The sequence below is a fragment of the Dioscorea cayenensis genome, unplaced genomic scaffold (assembly GCF_009730915.1).
Source record: "Dioscorea cayenensis subsp. rotundata cultivar TDr96_F1 unplaced genomic scaffold, TDr96_F1_v2_PseudoChromosome.rev07_lg8_w22 25.fasta BLBR01001593.1, whole genome shotgun sequence".
NCBI classification, from domain to species: Eukaryota; Viridiplantae; Streptophyta; class Magnoliopsida; order Dioscoreales; family Dioscoreaceae; genus Dioscorea; species Dioscorea cayenensis.
The window spans coordinates 40117-62891 of NW_024087984.1; the positions used below are offsets into that span (position 1 = coordinate 40117).

The following is a 22775-nucleotide window of genomic DNA, read 5'->3' on the forward strand; positions in this document are numbered from 1 at the left end:
ACATATTTGCCATGTGCTTCCTAAGAGGATTGATGAAACGGTCAAGGAAATCAAAACCTTAGTGGTTGGGTGCTCCAACGAGTAACAATCTGAAGTTATTGACCATTAGAGTAACACAGTTAATTTATGAGAAAAAACATGTTCATGTTGACAGTGAGAGGTGTACAGCGTACCATGTAAACATGCATGCGTTGCAATTATGCAAATGGATACTAATGTTCATCATTTCATTGATGATTACCACATTGTCGCTACTTACAGGACAACATATGAGAACCCAATATTCCTGATAGCATACCAAGACAAATCTAAAGGATGATAATTGGGTTCTCCGTCTTCGACCACCTATCTCAAAGAAGTGACCTGGCCGACCAAAGCACTGGAGGATCGAGTCACAAGCGTTCAACATTCGGGAGTTACGATGCGGTCATTGTCGTGAAGTTGGCCATAACAGAGCTTCCTGTAATGCAATGGTTGCAGACTGAGTCATATCTATTGAACACATTTACTCAAGATATCAACAAGCAAAGAGTTAAGCAGTTTCTAAATAGGAAGGCCTGATATTACACAGTATTATTGATTTCTAAATGATTTTATATGTTAGTAAATAGTTCATATAGTATCTAATGAGAGTTTTGTGAAATTAAACAATGATGTAGTTTTGTGAAGACATTTATCATATTGTAAGAATTTATCTCATTTTACATCTATATTGTTTTTATATTAAATTATATCTCGGATTTTTGACCTAGTTCTTAGGGAAAACTCATATGAAATAGTTATTGTGTATGTTTGGTGATAACAAGTAGATCTACCATTTTATACTTGATTGTCCTCATATTAAAATAGAGTTCATGATTTTCAAACAAAAACATCAACAAGTAGATGGCTGGAGTCAGATTAGTCTTGAAAAGTAGAATTTCTCAGTGTTTGCGTGTCACGTTCTCTCTCAAATCCCTTATGCTAGACACGGTTGGTGTCAAGCAACATCGTCCATTCACATATTTGATGTATTTGTTGGCCATCTTCCTCTTACATGCACAACCAAAACATTTGATTTCAGTCCACACATTGCAAATGGTGCTAATTACATTGCTAAAGTACTGAATCGAGCACTCATTATGTCATTGCCTAAAATTAAATTATAAACAAAATTTGGAAAGTAAACAAAGAACATATAACTACATATTAAAAATTGATTGGAAATGTTTTACATTATGTTGTACAAGAATGGGAATTGCCGGTGTAAAAATAGTAAAAATAATCACAGTCGCGTGCAACTGAACATTCTCAAATTCCATCATTCAAAACCAAAAAATTTCAGGACAACAACTCCACATTTTACACTGGAAATTTTCAAGATTCCTATATTGTTCTAAATGTTAAGTAGAAACTATGTGAAAAAAAACAAATCAATAAATATTTGCTTATCTCTTACTCAAATTAGGACACAAAAAACCGTTTTAACTAATATTGCACAATCTTGAACTAAATTTACAGCGATCTCAGACGTCATCAGGCCATCATACCTTTTGGGAGTATAGGGATGATGTTCCACAGGTGTGCGGCTTTATCTTCACCTTTTCTTAATGCGATCTTTTCCTCTTCCTCCGGTGGTGTCTTCCTCCCTTCGAGATGCAGAATTTCTACCTCCAGTAATATCTTCCTCCCTCAGGCGATGTTTTTCTCCGGCGAGGGCAAGCTTTCTCAGCGTGGGGAGAAAAGAGGTGATGGAATCGTTGAAGTTTCTCGGGAGGCGAAGAGATGGATGCTCATTAACTGCTCAACAGTTTTCAAAAAACTACTTTTTACTTTACAAACAACTCATGGGCAAAATTGGAATTTTAGTTTCAATTTAACCCTGTTAAGTGTAAAGTCCAAATGTCAAAAAGGAGGTACTTCTTTAGGGATATGAATTATTTCAGTGACTTTTTGATCAAATGAGAAAGATGGAGGGACATTTTGAACAATTACTCAAAATAAAAACCAGAAAACTTTAGGGTTAGTTTGTTTCGTTAATGAAAACAGCATAAGCAATACAATACAGTATAAATAGTTAAAGTACAGCACAAGTGCTTGTGTTGTTTTATATTTGATTTTCATTGGATAATACAATTTTCTTTTTGTTTTGTTATAATGTTTGATTTGCATAAATAAGGAAAAAAATAGTATATTACAATAATATTTTTTACTATTTTATATTTATTTTATAATAAAAAATTTATAATAATATTGTATGAAAATCTAATCAAATTTTACAACGCCCAACAACATAACAACAAATTAAAAAAAATCAATTAAGTAGATTTAAATCCAAATACAATATAATTTTAAAAACATTCAATTCATAACAAACAAACTTTCATTAAAATTTTAATCCTAAAAAACAAAAAAAAAATTAGATAGATAAATAAATTTATAAATAGATAAATAAATAAATAAAATGAAATAAATAAATTATATTATCCTGTACTTCACTAAAATTTTTGTACCGTGTTTTGGTGGTACAAAAAAATTAAAAAGTTGTGCTATACCGATTGATGGTTTGTGTTGTACTCCCTCTCCACTTGTAAATCAAACACATACCAATAGAAGTTGTCATGTGTTGCCTGTTAAAATCTTGCATATCAAACAGACCCTAAAAGTCTTTTCAAATTTTACTTAATTACAAATTGCCCACCCAAATTTGGGTATTTCCAAAAAACCTTTTTTTTTTTTTATAACAAATAGTAGTTCTATCATAAAGTAAATGATCCTCATTTTTTTGAGTGAAAATACATAATATGAAACAGAACGGCTATATATTAAATATAAAAAATAAATATTAAACGAGAATGAAATGTATTAAGTGAAAACTTATGTGTACGAAGTGAGCTACAATGGCTTAATAAGAAATAAATTGAAAAACAAGAGATTGTCTAAGAAATTCAAATGTCAAAAGTTTGTCTAAAAAGTTTTGAAACTTTTAGAAATTTATAATTTATTTTTCTAAATAAAAATAATATAAAATTAGAAAAATAGAAGTTAAAAATAATTAATTTAATAATTTTTTTTTAAAAAAAAGAATTTATATTGACCGCGAGATGAGCGTGGTGGTTTCTTGCTATTTCTTTTCTTGTCCGTCTCTCAGACCACGCATTCTTTCTTCGCTGGAATCTCTCCGAGCATGGCCATGGCCGACTCCTCCGCGCTCTGCGTTCCTTCCCCTTTCCGACCCTTCTCCGTCTTATCTCGCTTCTCCGATCCCTTCCTCCCCTTCCAAGCTCTCCTCCATGAGATTCCCCTCTCGGAACAACCGATCGCGAGGGCTTCTCAGATGCCTTGCTAAAGATGGCAACAATGGCGATGTTTTCAGTGAAGATCCCTTTGGGCCTTATCCTTGGGAATCCTCCCTCTCCTCCGGCGATGGAACAGGTATTCTTCTTTAATTTTGAATTCCTTTTGTGTTATTTACTTGAATTGGGGGAAATTTGAGGAATGGAGAAGAAAAAAATGAAGGAAATTTTGTTTTTTTCCTCTTGTTTGTTTTCTTTTTGTATTGAATCCAAGTGTTACTCTAATTGTTATTTGATTGGTAAGTAACTTTGATTTTATAGCTAAATTATTGATCATGTGATTGATATCTAATTGAAAATTAAGGGTTTTTGTTCTTGTGCTAATCATTCTGTGCTAAATTTTGTAGCTTTTGCATTGGTGTATGAATTCCATTGTCATGTTTAGTGTTTGATGCTTGTTGTTTGTAAGGGAAACTGATTGTTTGGTTCTTTTGTGATTGCAGCTATTCAATGGATGCCTGAAGATAGGATCACCCTTTTTACATCTGAAGGGCTAATTCAGATTGGAGGTTCTCTTGTCCCTCGCCGGTTTCCTACATCCGATGTAACAACATTCATCTATCTTGAACTTTGTGGATTTTGAATTTTTCTTTATTTTGTTGGTTTCATAGAAGCATCTGTGGCATAGAATATTTTTCTTCAAACAATGGTATTAAATTATGGTATGGGTCATGCCATTAGATGTTATTGTGACTTTGTCATGCACATTAGTGATCTCCTGTGCTTTCTTCTTTTGCTTCCTATATTGTTCAATAGTGCTCTTTTTGTTTTCTGTTTTCATGGAATAGTTGTTCTTTACTTGTTTTTATTGGGTGGAATTGAATGCTAGTTGATGTAGAGGTCTAGTGTTTTCATCATCTGATCGTCCAAAAATTATGACCATGAATATTAGAGATTTATAAATACTAATTTTTTTTTTCAGAATTTGCTTAAGTTGCTGCAAAGTCTTTTAAAGTAGTTGTGACTTTTAATCAAGTGCCATTTTCATCTATTGTAGAAACAAAAGAGCAGGCAAAAGGCTCCACAGAGGTTCCAACGGTTTCAAGAGAGTGATTACATGGATCCAAACCAAGGTCTTTGTCTTGGTGCACTTTTTGATATTGCTGCAACAAATGTAAGCAAGCAAACCTTTTCATCAGAAAAAGACTTGCTCTTATCTATCTCTGGCATGAAAGTTTATCCTTGTCTTTTTCTGCTATTTTGACGCTTGGAAGTGAAAAAACAGGGACTTGACATGGGGAGAAGATTATGCATATTCGGCTTTTGTCGATCCATTGAGATGTTAAGCGATGTTGTTGAGGACATTGTATTGGAGAATGGGGGTGAGGTATGATGCCTACTGTCTTCATCTTATGAGTTCTTTTCTTTTACTTTAAGCTAAGATGTTCATGAATGTATGGTTAGTCTTTTCATTCTTGTCCTACCCATGATGCCAAAGATTCTAAACTATCAAACAAGTGCATACAATGCTTTTGTATATAATCTTTCCTAGAAGCCTATAATTGGTTACAGACAAGTAGGTTCAATTTAATCGACTCATCGATCTTTAGTGCTTGATTGTAACCAGGTGAAAAATACTAAAATTTTCATATTACTCCGTAGTTCACAAGAAAATATCGAGTCTAGCAGTTATAATTGCGTGGAGAAGCTATTCTTTGTTCAAGACATGTGCTCTCTGATATGTAGAACTTCACTTTTGCAGGTGGTCGCTGCGGAGAAAGAAAGCAAGGAAGGGTTGCAAGAGAAGCTAAACATGACTGTGGCCGTGCCGTTGCTCTGGGGTGTCCCTCCGGCATCGGACACCCTCCGATTTGCTGTTCGGAGTGGTGGAGGGGTAGTGGAGAAGGTCTATTGGCAGTGGGATTTCTTGTAAAGAACTCAGAAAACAATCTGTGCATTCTGTTGTACATAACAACTTACTTTCTTTCATGTAAATGTGTTTACTCCATGTATAAGATTTCTGATTGTTGTAACCGTGCAAAATGCAAGAAGGTTAATTCAATTGTTCTGATTCATTGTAACTGGATGTTTTGTCAATTTTTTTTTTCAGGTACTTCATATTTTCTTTTCATTTAGGTACATGAGAGCAGGTAGCCACCATGATACTAATATTTTTGAAAGAAAAGTTTCCATAAATAATAAATTTTTTTGTTATGTGTTTGATGATGATGATGTGCCCAATCATTAATTTTTTATAAAAAAAATAATAGTATATATATTTTTAATTAGAGTTCATGTTAGTATCCATATAGGATTGTTTTGTTATAAAAATAGATACATAATATATGGACCTTAAAATTTGTCTAGAAATAAATTTAATCTAATATTTTACTTATAATATGTATACCACATAGATTAAAGAAGAATTTAAGTAGAAATTGGGATCATTTATATTCTACCTTTGAAAATTTTAGAAATTGGTATGCCACTAGAATGCTTTTTTATTTCCAATTTATTTAGAAACAGTGAAGGAAAATAAAGCGATGGAAATTATCTTAACAATGCTATTTGATAATATTTTATTTTTGTTAATTCTTAAATATATTTTAATTTTTTTTCAAATATATCTTTTTGATCTTTCGATTTTAAATTATAATTTTTTAGTTTTTTTTTACTATTTTAATTGAGGCATGACAATCCTCTTATAATCTGTATCTTAAAAAAAAAAATAATGACATAGCTCAATTAATATAGTAAAAAATTAAAATATTATAATTTAAATTAAAAGTACTAAACAACACATTCATAAAAATAAAAAAAATACCGTTTATTAAATTACACCTTTTATTTTCTTATACTTTTATCACCTTTCCATTCTTTGATTTCTTCAATTTTTTCTTAAAACATATCATGGTCCAAAAAACCAATTTTTCCTTAAAACATGTCATGGTGATGATTAGATAAACATTAAACGAAAACAAAATGACTCTTTGACCAATTCAAACTGATTTTGTCTAAATTATTCATTTTTTATTTTTTTTGACAAGTGTGACATGCACAAATATGACAAAGCACATGTTAAAACGGAGTGCACAGACTGAGAGTTAAACGTATAGTCCATACACTCTCACTCAAAAATTTATAGTTTGGGATGCAAACTCACACCCTATAATAAGAAATTCCTTACCATCAATGCATAAATTTGGGACTTATAAATCCCCACACTATGCTTTCCGTAACGAGACTAATGCCGCTGTTATTCATAATAATTTTAGCTCCTTGATTTAGCTAGACATAAGATAAAAGCATATTATACAATTTTATTTAAGTGGAAATTGCCAAAAACATCCTCTAAGTTTGCAATATTGTCAAAAACACACGATTAGTTTTTGCACTCCCCAAAAACCTCTTCCTTTTTAATTCCATGTTTTTCAACCCCCAAAGCATGTAACGGATGTCAGCGGAGTGATTTTTCAAATTTTATGGGACGAAAATGCCCTTGCATGGGGAGTCGTGATTCTGACCATTTCGGTATGAGAGAAAGTGGGGGGTGGGGGTTTCCGTAGGATAACCCCAAGAGAGAATTCTTTGGAGCCTTTTTAGTTATTTTTTTCTCAACTAAGCGTCTTGAGTTTTTTTCCATTTCGAGTTGTCTCCGAAGTTGTCTCTACAGTGCACACTCTGTAATTCTGACTTTTTCCCTTTCCACGGTATCTCGAAGGAGAAGTCCCGCGCAAGTAGTTGGCATTTCATCAGTTTGCAATCTAAGGTATTGAGTATGGTTTTATGGTAACTATTACATTACTAAAAGAAAGATTTTTTTCGGTTTCGTTTTGTGCTCCTGTTTTTGTTGGAAGATATTGAAGTATGCAGGGGGATTTCTCGGCTGGGGTTTTGTTAGTCTGCAGGGCAATTTCTCGGCTAGGGTTTTGTGTTGTTTTGCGCTTTTGTCTGTATATACTATCGAAATAGTTTTTTCGATTGTTATGATTTGTGTAATATTTATAATGTAAATTTCCCCTTTCATTTGATATGGTTGCAGTTTTAAAAATGAGGTTTATGTTTAAGAAATGAGATGTTACAGTTTAAATTTTGTTGTCTCTGTTTAACAATTGATATCTCTGTTTAAGAACTGAAGGTTACCGTTTAAAATCTTATATTTCCGCTTAAACATTCGTGAATCTGCATGTTGAATGTGTTGTTATTATCGCGAGGCTTGTGACTATGGCGGTCAACCCTAGTTAATGGGCGATGCTATTTGACACCGTGAGTGGAGACCTTAGATGAATTGAAAGATAACATGACCCCTCGACATCTGGGAGATCATCCGAAGGACTACCGTTCTGACGTATTCATCGAGCTAGAAGCTATATACCAGAGAGGGCCCTTCTTGATTCTCTATTGCAAAGATGCGATGGCGCGCATGGGAAATTCGAGGATTGGGGAAAGCATCTTTGAGTTTCGAGGCCTCAAGATGTGGCCCTCGTTCTTGAGTCTGCGTTGTGATGGCGGCGCGATGCGTGTTTAAGAAGAATAAAACCCGCTCAGCGTTCGAAAGTAGGTATTTATCAAAAACCTATGAGAGACACGAGACTCCATCAGAAGCACTCTTGTCCGACTTGTTCGACGGAGGGGAAGAAGAAAATTTTGCCAAACTCCCGATGGTGTACCTCGTGGAGTGCGGTCGTCTTCCCAAATACATCATGCTCGGTTCAGAGCTGGATCGTTGATTATGTCGATGATCTACCCGCCATGGGGCGATCTGCGTAGGCGCGGGCGACACACAAGTGGGTCGATGGAGGACATTCCTAGCGGTACCGCTCGAGTGCAAGATAGATCTGTGGGAAGAAGACCAACATGGGATATATTAAGGGGTGCTCGGTCGCGCTTAACGTATGGTTTCTGGTGACGGAGCGGGAAAGAAAGTCCGTTTCGGCGAGATCCCAAGGATCTTTGTGCTATGGTGAAAGTAGTTACTGGGAAGCAGCGATGGTAGAAACCGACTTGTCGTCGCTCGAAGAAAAAGAGGTAATAAATCATGGACAATGTTTAGCGAGTCTTTAATGTTTAAACATTTTATTTAGCGTTTAAATTTATTATTTATAGTTTAAAATTTATTAATAAAGGTTTAAATATTTTGTTCTCCGTTTAAATATATTCTATAATGTTTAATATATAAAAACTACTGTTTAAATATAGTTGTTATAGTTTAAAAGCTGAATGATTTATTTGAAATTGTTTGGTTTACATATGTTAGTTTCTGAAATTTGGTTCCGTGAGTCTTTGAAGAAAAAAATATTTGTTGGGAGCCAACCGAGCGGATGGATGTTATTTCTCCGGAACCACTTGCTCGAAGGCGGGGATGAGAAGGGCGGCCTCTATCGTGTGCGCTCAGCGCCGTTCTCCTACTTCCGACCCACCACGCGCACGCATTCCTCGGCCGGAGAAGCCCTCCCCACCCGCTCGATTGCAACAACCCCCAACCACGACAGCAGCGGTCCCCAATTGTGGCGGCTCTCCCGACCATGGCGGCCCCTCCGGCCCAGTGGCGGCCCCACGCGACTACCTTAGGCGAAGATGTCACTGCAACTCTTATGCAGGCATGCCAGATATTGATGACCGAGTTTCCTCCGCTTGTCGCTCGTGTTGAGGCACTGGAAGGACGTTCACAATCGACTGCGCCGTCCCTCCCAGAAATGAACCACAGGACGGACGAGCCGTCGAATTTGAGCGACAATGACATCGTCGGGGTGGCCGTTTCCAAGGCGGCCACATTCGAAGAGACTTGCGAAAAAGAGGAGAACAATCGCCTCTATCTCCACGCTCGGTGACGATGAAACAATAGCAACACTATCGGTGGCTGATGCTGTTACTGAGTCTGTCGCTGTTGATGACATGGCCATGACGGTGGAGGACATCGTAGATGATGTGGCCGTTCTGCTGGTTGAGAAGATCGTTTACTCCTTGTTAACGCAATCCCCGAGCCCGATAGAACCGGTTCGCGAGATTGCGACATCAAAGATGGACACAATCCACGAAGAACAAGAACAAGCTAAGGATGTGTCTCCGGTGATCTTTGTTGCCGTGGCCACGGGCTGAGAAGATCGTTGAATGCATTCGCTGTGGCCGTGGCCGTAGCCAGACGATGCCGCATCGAGCGGGACACAATCTCACAACAAAAAGAAGCATGTAAGGATGTGTCTACGGTTGATGCTGTCGCCGTCGTCTCCGCATCGAGCGGACACGATCCCACAACAACAACAACCATGTAAAGATGTGTCTTCGGTTGATCTTTGCCGCCATCCCCGCATCGAAGGAAGATCTTTGCTGGTCTTCGAACACCGTCGAGGCTCAGCGACGGTGCCCCATGAAGACCCCGACCCGAGCAATGAGGGAGATTATCAAGGCCCGATCAAAGTTGGGACAAGGCGGCTCGGTGAAGTCTTTGTTCGAAGAAGAAAAAAATGGGTTGGTCGATCGGCGTCTTAACAAATCTGACGAGGAGTTGATGAGGATCTTCCTTAAGCTGCCGTATGGACGATGTAAGTTTAAAGTTTTCATGATAGTGTTTAAAGTTTTTATGATAGTGTTTAACTTTCTTTTGATAGTGTTTAAATATTTATATGTTATCATTTTATTTATATGCTTAACGTTTAATTCTTTATAATATCATTTGAACATTGATAATATCATTTAACTATTTAGAAGATGGTATAATTATATCTGTTATCGTTTAATCTCAGCACTGTCGTGTGGAAGAATGACGCTGTCAGCACCACACGGGACAATTTATACACTCTGTTTGAGAGGAAGGAGATGGTCACAGATGATGTGATGGACGCTTTTGTATGCATAATACAAAAGTCGCTGAGCAAAGTGCCATATCCCTACAAGAAGCGCGCCTCCATCACAAGACCGCTAGCGCTGTTTATGTTAAAGCAGGATGACGCACATGAAACAACTATGGCTATGATCGGAGATGCTGTGCGCAGCTTGCATGAAGTTCAAATTGTCATCCTCCCGATAATAATGAATGGCCATTTCCATGTCATCGTCCTTGACAATAACAAACAAGAATACAAGCATTATTCTTCATGTGCGGGGTACGAAAAAGACGCGTTGGACATGGTAAGTTCTTTAATTATGTCTGATTGATAGTGTTTGTTATTTAATTCGGTATTTTAATCTCAACTTGCATATCTCGACAGCGGAATCTATTCGACACGGCTATCGATATGAAGTTCGGCGAGTCGGCGACCGCAAAGTACCCACTCGTTTACGACATGGAAACCCCACGGCAAAAACAAGGAAGCGTCGATTGCGCCGTCTATGTCATGCGGTTTATCGAGCAATTACTTTGGGGTGAGAAGCTACGGCTACAGACAGACAGACGTTCCTTGCCTGAGATTAAAGTATGTTACCCGCATACTTAAGGAGGGGAGGGCAGCCGGCGTCCATGAGAAAGGGGGTCATCCGAAGCGGGTTAAATTTTGTTTTTACAGAACAGGACTTGTATATGTCAATGTCAATTTTGTTTTCGAATGTAAACCAGGACAAATTCAATTCATTGTTTTCATTTTCGAAGAACATGACTTGTATATGTCAATGTAAATTTTGTTTGTTTTCAATTGTAAAGCACGTTAAATTCCATTTAGTTTCATTTCATTGTTTAATTTACAGTGTGATTGTTTACATTTCAGTTTAATTGTTTAATTTTACCATCTATCGTTTAAATATCAGTTTGAAACATTTAAAATTACAGTTTCTCTGTTTAACATAACACTGTCTCTGTTTAAATAACTGATAACACTGTAAAGAATAAGGGTTTAAATATGAAAAATTGCCAGTCAATTCAGATTGTTTCTCTTTAGAAGTCAGCTTATTTACAATGCCTAGTCGGCGGACATCAAACGCTTGCGACTCGATCCTCTTTCGTCTAGGACACCCAGGCTGCCTTCTCATCACAGGCGGTCGCAAATGAAGCTCACGATTTCCGTCTGAAGGCCTGTCATCGTCGGGTATGGGGAATATAGCTTCCTTATACGCCAGTTTGTAATTGTCGACGGTGAAGTAGCCGCTAATAAATCGATGAACGTTGGTGTCATGCTGCGATTATTGCGGCAAGCGTGTTTGCGAGGAATACCATAAACTTGCCACCTTCGACATGAACAAGTTCGATGGCAAGATCTACGAGAGTTCGTCGCGACTGGTCGATCACTCGTAGCGATCATCGACACAACGACCAACACGAAGATTTCGGCTATCCTCAACAATTATCTCTACCTTCGAATGTATGTCCAATACCGTCAACAATCACTTCGTAACGATCATCTACGAGTTCTCTGCATCCGGTCGGTCCACCGAAAATGTTCAACACCGTCAAAAAGCGTTGTCCAATATCCAACGACGACGCTCGGAATGATCGGCGAGGAAGGAAGACATCCCACGCGTCGAGGGTCACCATGGGATTGAGCGGGAGCACTCGCAGAATCAATTCCCCGCCAACACTTGATCGAATGAAAAGATCAATATGTTAAGCGGAGAATATAATGTTTAAGTGATAATGCCAATAATTAAACGTTAAATTAAATACTTAAACAGTTACCAATTAACGTAAATGAATAGTACAATATGTTAACCAGTGACTGACATATTTAAACAATAATGAACCCAAACAACTGGATCAAATAAAAGAGAAGGAACTTACAACGAGTAAAAACTCGTTTTCATTAGGATTCCATGAATGGCACATTATGCATCTCGACAACAAGATCAACTACAGTAGCAGTTTTGAAGATGGAGTGACGTGACACATCCATCTGGAAGTCAACATCGTTTTCTATTGGACAAACCGTTTTATATCCATCTGGTGTGATAAACTTCACCATGACAAGGAAAACTTCGAGACCACATCGCTCACATATCTCAGCTAACACCAACTCCCAAGAAGTCTGAGCCGTGAACATTAGCACTCTTCCCTCCCCGTTGAATCTAGCAATACCACAAAAACTCTCCATAATATATCGGCCGAAAACCAAATCGTACAAACCAAATGAAATGAAGAACAAAAAGAAGACGAAGAAGAAGAAGAAGATGTAAACAACAAACAGCAGTCAGATAGGCAAACAAAAAAGTGCACAGTTGTATGCATAGAGGTTAGACTAGACGTGATGTGATTGGGCGATATTTTTCCCTCCATCCCAAGGGCAAAAAGGGAAATATATGTCATTGTCGCGAGGAAGACATATTGTCATCACTCGAATGAAAGTTCTCACCTCAACATGAGTCTCTGTTTAAACGTCAAGCTTTTTATGTTTAAACAGATACATATAGTGTTTAAAATAACGGTAAACTTTTTAACTAAAGTCTATATCATGTAAATAATATGTAAACCGTTTAAATATAGTGATTTAACTATTTTAAAATATATGTTATTATTTAAATTGAATGCTTTCACTGACATCACATTGAAGATGGGTACCTCCTGGGTCACTGTTTAAACATCTTTATGTATGTGCTTAAACACCGTTGTCATTGTTTAAAGAGTAAATCGATTATTGTTTAACTTTTTGTATTGTTTACAATGCCGTTCTTTGTTTCTCAAATTGTTATGTCTCTGTTTAAATTTCACAAATTATCACAAGGTGATACTCAAATAGGTTTGTTTGTTTAAAATATTTAAACGTTTACAATGGAGAATCTGATTAAATATCATAAGTTCACACTCAAATAAGCTTGTTTCATTTAAAACATTGCTAACATTTACAACATTTACAATATTTACAACGTCTTCTCGGACCTTGGACACTCGTAAGTCGACCCTCGTTCGTCTATTAAGATTTCGGTTTGACTCACCAAGTGTCTATACATTCGAATGCTCACGGCGGTTGCATAACATGCGCATCAACTTGAACCTGCACAACGTAGAACGAAACACATTAAAAAAGTTAAGCAAACACATTAATGAAAACGTCTATTAATCAATGTGTCATGGTCTGACTTAAGCGAAGATCCTGATAGTTAAACACAGAAAGTAATATTTGTACACTAACGTTAGGTTCTTAAACGGTAGCAAAAAGTTTGAAGTGATAAACATCAACTCCGTCTTAAAGGATGTTTCCTGATCTTCCTCCTCTAGCGAATCCTCCGCAATCACGTAATAAGTGAAAACTTTCTTTTCTTACCCAAGTCGAAATGCCCGCTTAATTGCTTGCCCGTCATCCACCGCTGGAGAATCCTCTGCATTCAGGCAATTATGCGGGAATTTCGACTTGGGCAAGAAAAGATAGTTTAACTTGTTGCGTGATTACGGCTGATTGATTCTCAAGATGAGGAGGATCATGAGACATCCTTTAAGATAGAGTTGATCTTCGAATTTTCGTCTGACTCTAGCGAATATCATACACAGGAAACAGATGAGGAGGATGAGGACAACGAGGAGTGGTTGTCCATGGGAAGGGTTCTTCCTTATCATTTATGGTGTGAAGTCCACAAGCAGGTTGACGCTTCATATCCGAGAAAAAAGTGAAACGCACAGTGGACCGAGATTGGCTGATCACAACGAACGGGTGTTCGGATATTTATGTTATCGTGCACAAGAATTAATGCCGTCATTAATTCTTTAAACCCTATACCATAACTTTGTCACCTGCCACCTGCCAACACTTCAGTTCAAACCAAAAAGATCAATATTTTACGCAGAGATTTTGAGAATTTAAACATTAATATGAATAGTTAAACAGTTAAAGATAAATTTAAACGGAGACGACAATTATTAAACATATTTGTAATATATTTAAACAGATAATAGCAAATAGATAAACAGTATTTAAAATATACAAATAGATAACCATAAACGAGAAGAACTTTACAACGAAATGAACTCGTTTTCAGTAGGATTCGACAATGGCACATCGTTTGTCTCGACAACAAAATCGACTACAGCTCATTTGAAGATGGAGTGCACTTGACCAATCCGATGGAAATCAACTTCATTTTTTTGTTGGAGAAACCGATTTATATATTTCGGATATGATAAACTTCACCCTGGACTGCGTTTCACGAAGCAGTTTACATCTATCATTACCACAAATGAGTCGCCATAATAAACACCCTGCAGAATGGTCAAACTGATAAGACGAAGAGATTCTCACCGTATTACGAAACCGTAGAAAGCGAAGTCGAACAAACCAAATGAGGAGAAATGAGGGAAGAACAAGATGTAATGCAACTTCTAAGCATTGTCTATCAGAAACCAAGCAAAAAGCCCGTGAAAAAGTTGGACATGATGTGATTTGGCGCTTTATTTTCCCACCATTTTCAAGGGCAAAAATAGGATTTCACAACATGAACCCATTTCAAGTGAACGGTAAGGGGTAAAAGGAAAATTAAACACTAACAGAAGGGCTGTCCGGGGTGTGTAAAAATAGGAGGAAGTTTTTTGGGAAGTTTTGAAAATAACGGAAGATGAACAATAATTTTTCCTTTATTTAATTTATAAATTCATTTAAGAATACGATAGGCAAACCCGTGCGTTGGGGATAGCGTGATAAATATCATTAAACAAGAGACTACGTTGAACTGTAGAATAACTTACTCCAGACACAAAAAAGTAAGGAAAGTCTTAGAGCCGAATTTAATATATAATATAAAAGAGAATATATATATTAAAAGACAAAAGCACCGTGGAGGAAAAGGCTTGCCACTTCACAATTACCTGCGTACGTTGTTAGTCTTCACCAAGAAGCACATGTATATATATACCATACCTCAAGCACTACTTCAAAACAATTCAAATCCACAAAACCAACCATTGAAGCATCAAGGAAAGGAAACAAACGGAATGGCCATCTCTTCTTCTCACCTTCCAAAGATTGCAGCAATGGTGCTGCTTCTGGCACTCTCAACCCTTGACCTGGTCATGTCGCACCGATTAGTCGGAACCTGCCATGCGAGTGGGTACCTTCCTGGAAAACCCGGGCATTGCAACACTGAGCATGATTCTGAATGTTGTGAGGCTGGAAAAAGGTATCCCCAGTACCATTGCTCTCCGCCTATCACAGACAACACACCGGCAACCATGACCATCAATAGCTTTGCTAAAGGAGGTGACGGGGGTGGTCCGTCTGAGTGTGATAACAAGTACCATAGTGACAATGAGATGGTCGTCGCATTGTCCACTGGATGGTACAATGGCGGAAGCCGGTGCCATAAGAACATTCAGATCAATGCTAACGGTCAGTCTGTGTTGGCCAAAGTGGTTGATGAGTGTGACTCTGTTCATGGTTGTGATTCTGATCATGACTTCCAACCACCATGCCCTAACAACATTGTTGATGCTTCTCCAGCCGTTTGGAAGGCGTTGGGCATCCCTGATTCCGATGTTGGTGACTATGATATCACCTGGTCTGATGCATGAACAATATAGGGGTAGAAAAGCACAGCTAAAGATGTAACAGCATTATATTGTACTGTATCTTGTGTCACCTTATCAGACTGTACTGCCTATTGTGAATTCATATGTACAAGATTAATTACTTGTAATATTGCATCTTGTGCGATACATGATCAGCTTAGCCCCAAGTATAAGAAAATGAAACAAACAACTGTTAATTCTGGCAATAATCCAGTAAGAACAAGCTTATAAGTGTCCACTCATCAAATTATTTAAATGTGAAACATATTGTCACTCAAAAACCAGCAGAACATGCTTCTTACTAGAAACATGACAGTCAGCATAAGGATGGGCTTAATACTGAGTTGATCGATTACGGAAGACATCGCCAAACTTATAAAATTGCATGGAGCCCCCAGTAGGTATTTTTTTTTCATGCAAACTAATGTTTTGAAAAGTCAAAACAGCCAGATAAAACAAAGGAATTTTTCACCAATACAATTGCCACCATTGAGAGACTTCATGCAACTTATCTCTAGATTCCTGCATCACAAATAGAAATCGATTTGCTGAAACCAATGACAATTGCAATAGTAAATCTTTCATCATCTATTTGTGCTGCTTTACTTAAAAGCACTTAAATAAAGAAAAGAAAAAAAAAACCTTTAACTTGAGCCAAAGAATGTGTTTGGTACTCTGTTGCTTGCTTATAAGGAGAAAGCGCATATGGCAATGATATTAACAATTTGGAATGGCTTAAGTACTTTTCTTTGATATTAAACATTTGCAGGGCTGACTGATGTTCATGAAATCACTGGGAAATAGAACTTTCTAGTTACAAAAGTCAAGGAATTCTACCTGAGATAATATATGACAGTTGTGTTGTGGCATCTATTGTGATATAATTCCAATAACATGCAATGGCGCTGTTTTGGTTCAAAAACAAAATCTAACTAGGCAGAATAAAGGAAAACTCACCAAAAACACATGCGAAATTTTCTCAAGAAGCAGTTTTAGTCACATTGCCAATTCTGTTCAGGTCAAAAATTTCAATCCAATAGCCATCAGGGTCTTTAATGAATGCAATGCCCTTCATTTTTCCTGGATTCAGCACATGCAATCATATATCAAAATGAATTACATCACAAATTTTTAATAATAAGAAACACAGAGAACCTTACAATAAATAAAAAGGGCATATTGTCTCTAATGAATTTAATAAAATGGAGGACAGCAGAAAAACAGAAAAGTGGGGCAAAATCAAGGTAACAGTTAACAGAAACTCATACATGAATGAGATTCCGGTATGAGCAGATTTATAATAGGCATCAAACTTTCGGAAGCATTAAACAGATATCTAACAACATCACAAGATTAGATAACTGTGTTCTACATGTCGAATAGATCATAGAAAATGACCACAAACCATGACTGAAGTAAATATTACATTGTGAAAATATAAAGCTAAACATACAACAAAAATTACAACAATCTATGCAAAAAGTTAATGAATTCCAGCACTATCTAAAACCATTCTCAACATATGTGAACAAAATAAAAAAATGTTTCACATAAACCAACAACTCACACAAGCATGAGGGGAGTGATTCCTTTTTTCTAAATGGGCTGAATAAATAAATAAATAAATAAATAAGAAAAGCAATTGAGTAAAATATATATATATATATATATATATTTTATAATTTAAGTGTATGTCTTTGTATGGCTATTGCCATTCTTAGGTGATGGCTGGAATGCCATAGCCTCTATTGTATGAACATGTCTAATACAGATATAATAAATAACAAACAATAAACATGCACTGTATGTTATGTTTAAAAGAAATGATACCATCATCAGGCTTCTTCACAAACTCCACTCCCAAGCATTCGAAGCGCTCACATGCCTTGTACGTGTCATCAACCGTAATGCCTATATGGCCTGTACAAGAAATAAATGCAGCAAAGAACCAACACAATTTAATGTCTCAAAAAGAGAACAAAGCAATGTTAAGATAGCGTGCATACTGGATACTTCGACACTCAGAATTTAGAAAAATGAAGTTACAACTGTGTATTAGCCAATCATTATGTAAGAAACATACCAAATCCACGTGGCTCAGAATTGCCATTATGGTAGCCTTTAAAATCAGGATCACTTTCAGTTCCCCAGTTACTGGAGAGAGACAGAAATTAAAGATCAAAACTAAGATAAATCCCAGAAACATGGTGGCATTATAGAAGATAGCTGCCAAGTGAAACAGCTGATGATTACTGTGTCAGCTCTAGTGTGGCCTTCTGACCAAAAGTCCAAACTGTTCGTTGAGTTGGATCAGCTGGTGCCGACGCAGTATTCTACATGAGAAAAGCTAAGAGTTGCTCAGGTGTGAACAATCTATCAAATATCATTAAACAATCCGGATTTCTCTCCATCATGAATGCCTCAGCCACTAAAAAGGAAAATCTAATAATATTATCCTAGAAAAAGTGGTGAAGACTTACCTCATAGCCCAGAAAGTACAAGCTGAACTTCATTTCTGGGAAATCCAACCTCTTTAATAATCTGAAATTTCACAAAACACAGATGACCAACTTAAGTTTAAAACAGCAACAGTATCTAAGCTGTAAAGTGTTTGTCAAAAATAATATGAGATGTCATTGAGGCTTCTTGTTGTGTCAGATATAACACTGCCCACACACGAAAGTTCACAGGCTGAAATCCACATGGCGGCATTATGAGTGAGCCTTTGAAGAGATACTGTTCCTATGAACTATTATGGGTTGTGATAAATAGTCAAGCTTGTAGTATTAATTATTAAAGGCATACAATCACTATGCATAGTACACACTTGAGAAATTATTAAGTTTATTCAGATACCATTAATTTTTAAGCTCGAGTTAATCAAGATTTTTGTGATCCATTTCAGGAGTTTAAAGAGTTCATTGAATTCAATAATAGTCTATAACAAAAGTAAGCGTCCAACTGTTCCTTAAGATCCATAATGGTTCATATAATAGGGCAAGCTTACTAGCTCCTCGATGATGTGATCAAATGTGTTTCACCCTACAGGTTAGGGGTTTTGAGTTTCTGCTACAAAAAGTGAGCATCATAGTCTCACTCCTATTCTAAAGGAAACCAGAATACATGCATTTCCACATTTTAAATTGAGAAATATGTTACTTCTGCAGCATCTTCAAGAAGACTATAGTACCAAATGGAGGCCATAAAATCTACGCATGCACTTCAAACTTGCAATACATTTGCGGAGCAATAATCCACAAAAATCAATAGTCAAATGGCACTCCAAAAGGTTGAAACTAAGATAACAATCAAATTAGATTGCCCAAAATACAAGTCCAAATTGTTATTTACAAGCATTTCAAACCAGAGTAGATACATCTCTGCATTTTACAATACACATTAAATTATTAAAAGTTCCATACCTAAATGTTATTCATAAGCATTTGAAACCAGAATACAAGCATCTCCACATTTTATACTGAGAAATACACTACCTCTACAGCGTATTCCACAATACTACCATATGAAAAACACAACATCTATGCATAAACTTCCAAACTGTGACACATCTGTGGTGCAATAATCCACAGACCAATACTTGAAAGGTTCTTTAAAAAGTTAAAATTATAATCAAAAGTATGAATCGCTATCCATAACTGTTTGATTCTACAACTTGAATAATAGTCTAAAATCCAGAATTGTCATTCCAATAATTCATTTTCAGGAGATTAAACAAACACAAAGAGAGCACTCACGACATGCCAAGCACACGAGAGTAGAAATCCAAGCTAACTTTCGGATCCTTAACCCGGAACATCTGCAAACCAAAAATCACTCACAATTAACACAAAAGGAAAGACATTTCACAGCAAAATCGAAAGGAAAGCCAAAAGCTCACAGTTTGCTGCAAGAAATAGCCTTTGGTGGCATCATCCAGATCCGTCTGAAGGCCAGGATTGTTGGCCGGCGACTCCTTGGGCTCCGACGAAGCTGCCATCGATGACAAGCTCTTTCCGAACCGATTAAGACCCTGAAACAGAGACGGGATTGAATTAGCTCACAAGAATCAAATGCGCAAAGAGAGATAGAGGGGAAAAAAAAAGAGACCTGCGATGATGGAGTGGAAGCGATGGAGGGATTGCGAGGGATCGAAGGGAATTTGGAAGGGGAGAGACGTCGGAGAAGATGAGATGAGAAGAGAGTGAGTGTCGCCATTGTCACGCGTGTGAAATGTATACAGTGAAATTGACAAGTGTTTTCGCACGTGTGAATTTTTTATTTTAATAAATAAAAATTTCATTATTTGATTTTAGATAATTAAATTTTTATCATACACACGTGTCAAACAGGGAGGTGGATAGGATTTGGGTTAAAGCCAAGCTTTTAATCTTTCCGTTTATAATAATTGACATGTTGGTTTAGTAAACTGGTTGAGTTTTACAAGTAAATTTTTATGTGGTCATAGTGTTATGGTTGATTTTTATTTTTGTCATTGTGTTTTAATTTATATCTTTTTGATCATTAGATATTGATTTGTTTTCACCGAGAGGTCACTTGGGATTTTCTAGTTAATTTAAAATAACATGGCAACCGGAAATATCACGTTGCTTTATTTTAATATTTTCTCTTATCCCAACTGGAGCGAGCATATCAGCCGGATGCTGACTCAGCTTAATTAATCCGGAAAATAAAGTAAGTGATGTGACATTTTCGGTTGCCACGTCATTTAAAATTGGCCGGAAAACACCAAGTGATCTCTCGGTGAAAACTGTTAAGTCTGATGACGTGGATTGGCATTATATGACAAGCCAAGTGGTGACATGAAAAAAGGATGATGACGTGGCATGTGGTGGCTCATCAAAGAAGAGGTGATTAAGATAATGACATGGCATATAGTCATAACATGTGATGAAGATCAAGGAAGAGATTTAATGAAGATCAAAAGTGGAGATTAAGGTTGAAGATTTTTATTTAGCGAGATATTCATCTCAATACAATCATGTGATGATAAACTATTTTTTGGACGATGCATCGAGACTATAGGGATCTTTTCAAGAAAGGCAAGTTTTTATTTTTAGATATGATTATCTATCCTTGGTAAAATCCGGGATGATAATTCATATCTTTGATAAACTCCTTTTTAAAAAGATCTATTTGAAGAGAGGAATATTCTATTATTGGCAGAGTTCGAGATCGTGAAGATTATTTGAAAGCTATTTGAAGACACAAAGATTTAGTTTGGTGTGAAAGTTATTTGAAGACACAAAGCTAAATAAAGGTAAAAAGACATACCAAGGAGATCATCAAGACCATATTTAGCATTACTATATTGAAGGAAGATTCGAGAGCTATCTATGGGTGGAGACTATTTATGGAGACTAGTCGTATGAGGAGATTGATTGAAGATTGCATGTGATATGATTAGAGATTTGGAGATCAAGCATGGATGATTGAAGATCATGCTTGAAGATATTGAAGACTAAACTTGGATAAAGATGAGATCGAGTTTTAGTAACAATATTTCCATGAGTCAAACGAAGATCGTTTGGAAGACAAAACTTGGGCCAAGTTTGGAAAGGAAGATCGGGAGATCTTCGGTGGCTATCTTGATAGGGATGGTTACGTGTGCCTTGGTGGGCACGTCCCTCGGGAGAGGAAGACCTTACAGTGATGTGAGGAAGGAAGCAGTGCAAGCGGGGAGGAGCTCGGGTCGAGTCAGCCGCTACGGGGCAGGGATCGAAGGCCAGGAGGTTGAAAAGTCGCGTGATTCGGGTGCATCGGCTAGAACTCGGTCATGTTCGATGGGTGGGCCATGTTGCTAGCTGGGTGTTGCAACATCTAACTTTGGAAGGTGTCCAAGTTAGGAAGCGGCGGAGGAATTCTAAAAGAGGTAACTTTGTAGAGCGTCGATGCGTCTATATAAGACATCCTGCTCGAAGATTTAGGATGGAGCCAATAAGTGAGAGACTCTTCGGTGAGAGTTGAGTGTGTGGCCGTCGAGGCGATCTTGAGAGGATATTCTTTTGTATTGAGAGAGTGAGTGAGTGTTGTACTCCTTGTTCCTATACCTCTTTTAGTGGATTGTTTCTCGGGCACTGGCCCCCGGATGTAGAGCAAGGTTGTGCTAGGCGGGTTACCAATTTGCTTGTCTCCTTTATCTTGCTTTGATTGTGTGTGAGTGTTTAATCCTTGAGTGAGTTTTTGAGTGAACTTAACACATCACACCCCCACCGGAACCATAAAAAATAAATCAATATCTAATAACCAAAAAGATATAAATTGAAACACAACGACCAAAATGAAAATCAGTCATAACACGGTGACCACATGAAAAATTTACCCTAAGTTTTACTTTGGAGAAGTATGATTCATGTAAAGGAGTATATTAACTCAGTGTTTGTTTTCACTTTAAGAAATCCTTTGTTTATTTGGGTGTATTTGTAAACTCTGGTGTAATTGGGTTTACACTACAGTATCCTTTTGAGTGTATTTGGTTTTACGTCCAAATCTGGTGTAAAACCAAATTCATGAAAAAATAAAATCAGGGATCGACAAAGGATTACGGTTCACTAAGGGTTGTTGTCCTCCGTTTACATCGCAAGAGCTTGCGATTAACGTCTGTTGTAACTCCAAGCAAGTTCGTACGCGAAGGCTAATCTCCCACGCAATAGCATTGGCTCTTCTCCTCCAGGAGATCTTCTTTGAGTGCTCCGCTCACGGCGTCCTTTGGTTCATGATCTTGCACAAGATCAAGCATCATCACCATCCTCCTATTGCACCGTTAGAATTTTGACCAAAGAGATCATCTCATCTTGTGATCATAGCAAAACCCTTGCAAGAAATCATCTTCATCATCCTCTGTTAAGTTCTAGCAATTAGATCCACTTTTCTCATAATTTTCCTTAGATTTATTTGTTCTTATTCTCATGTTTCTAGATCTAACTATCTTTTCTTGGATTTTATGCATTCTTCCTTATTTGTTCTTACTCTCATGTTTCTAGATCTAACTATATTTTTCTTGGATTTTATGCATTCTTCCTTGCAGATCTTCAGCTGTGAAATAGATCTTCACTAAACTTTGAAGT

At 37.0% G+C, this 22775-nt stretch overlaps 3 protein-coding genes across 3 annotated transcripts; 2 read left to right on the plus strand and 1 right to left on the minus strand.

The window, feature by feature from the left end:
• The first annotated feature begins 3083 nt into the window (after positions 1-3083).
• On the plus strand, positions 3084-5361 carry LOC120256734. Its single transcript, XM_039264410.1, has 5 exons — positions 3084-3414; positions 3779-3879; positions 4333-4449; positions 4561-4662; positions 5038-5361. Exons 1-5 carry the CDS (start codon positions 3084-3086, stop codon positions 5206-5208), a joined length of 822 nt encoding a protein of 273 aa, XP_039120344.1. The 3' UTR covers positions 5209-5361.
• Positions 5362-14975: 9614 nt separating this feature from the next.
• LOC120256736 (putative ripening-related protein 1) lies at positions 14976-16213 on the plus strand. The gene has a single exon (XM_039264412.1). It carries the CDS (start codon positions 15025-15027, stop codon positions 15691-15693), a length of 669 nt encoding a protein of 222 aa, XP_039120346.1. The 5' UTR covers positions 14976-15024; the 3' UTR covers positions 15694-16213.
• On the minus strand, positions 16055-19929 carry LOC120256735 (lactoylglutathione lyase). The gene is made up of 9 exons (XM_039264411.1): positions 19798-19929; positions 19589-19720; positions 19446-19507; positions 18171-18231; positions 17944-18023; positions 17774-17844; positions 17521-17610; positions 16648-16770; positions 16055-16212 (listed from the first exon to the last, which is right to left on the minus strand). Exons 1-8 carry the CDS (start codon positions 19903-19905, stop codon positions 16670-16672), a joined length of 705 nt encoding a protein of 234 aa, XP_039120345.1. The 5' UTR covers positions 19906-19929; the 3' UTR covers positions 16055-16212; positions 16648-16669.
• Between the last annotated feature and the right edge of the window lie 2846 nt (positions 19930-22775).

What these genes read in the sequence shown, in the direction of transcription:
- LOC120256736 (XM_039264412.1), top strand. Translation starts at nt 15,025, where the DNA reads ATGTATATATATACCATACCTCAAGCACTACTTCAAAACAATTCAAAT.
- LOC120256734 (XM_039264410.1), top strand. Translation starts at nt 3,084, where the DNA reads ATGAGCGTGGTGGTTTCTTGCTATTTCTTTTCTTGTCCGTCTCTCAGA. An exon ending in CTCCTCCGGCGATGGAACAG is followed by an intron (nt 3,415 to 3,778) that starts GTATTCTTCTTT and finishes TTGTGATTGCAG; the next exon opens with CTATTCAATGGATGCCTGAA. An exon ending in TATTGGAGAATGGGGGTGAG is followed by an intron (nt 4,663 to 5,037) that starts GTATGATGCCTA and finishes TCACTTTTGCAG; the next exon opens with GTGGTCGCTGCGGAGAAAGA.
- LOC120256735 (XM_039264411.1), bottom strand. Translation starts at nt 19,905, where the DNA reads ATGGCGACACTCACTCTCTTCTCATCTCATCTTCTCCGACGTCTCTCC. An exon ending in GCCACACTAGAGCTGACACA is followed by an intron (nt 17,845 to 17,943) that starts GTAATCATCAGC and finishes GTCTCTCTCCAG; the next exon opens with TAACTGGGGAACTGAAAGTG. An exon ending in TGTGAAGAAGCCTGATGATG is followed by an intron (nt 16,771 to 17,520) that starts GTATCATTTCTT and finishes TGCTGAATCCAG; the next exon opens with GAAAAATGAAGGGCATTGCA.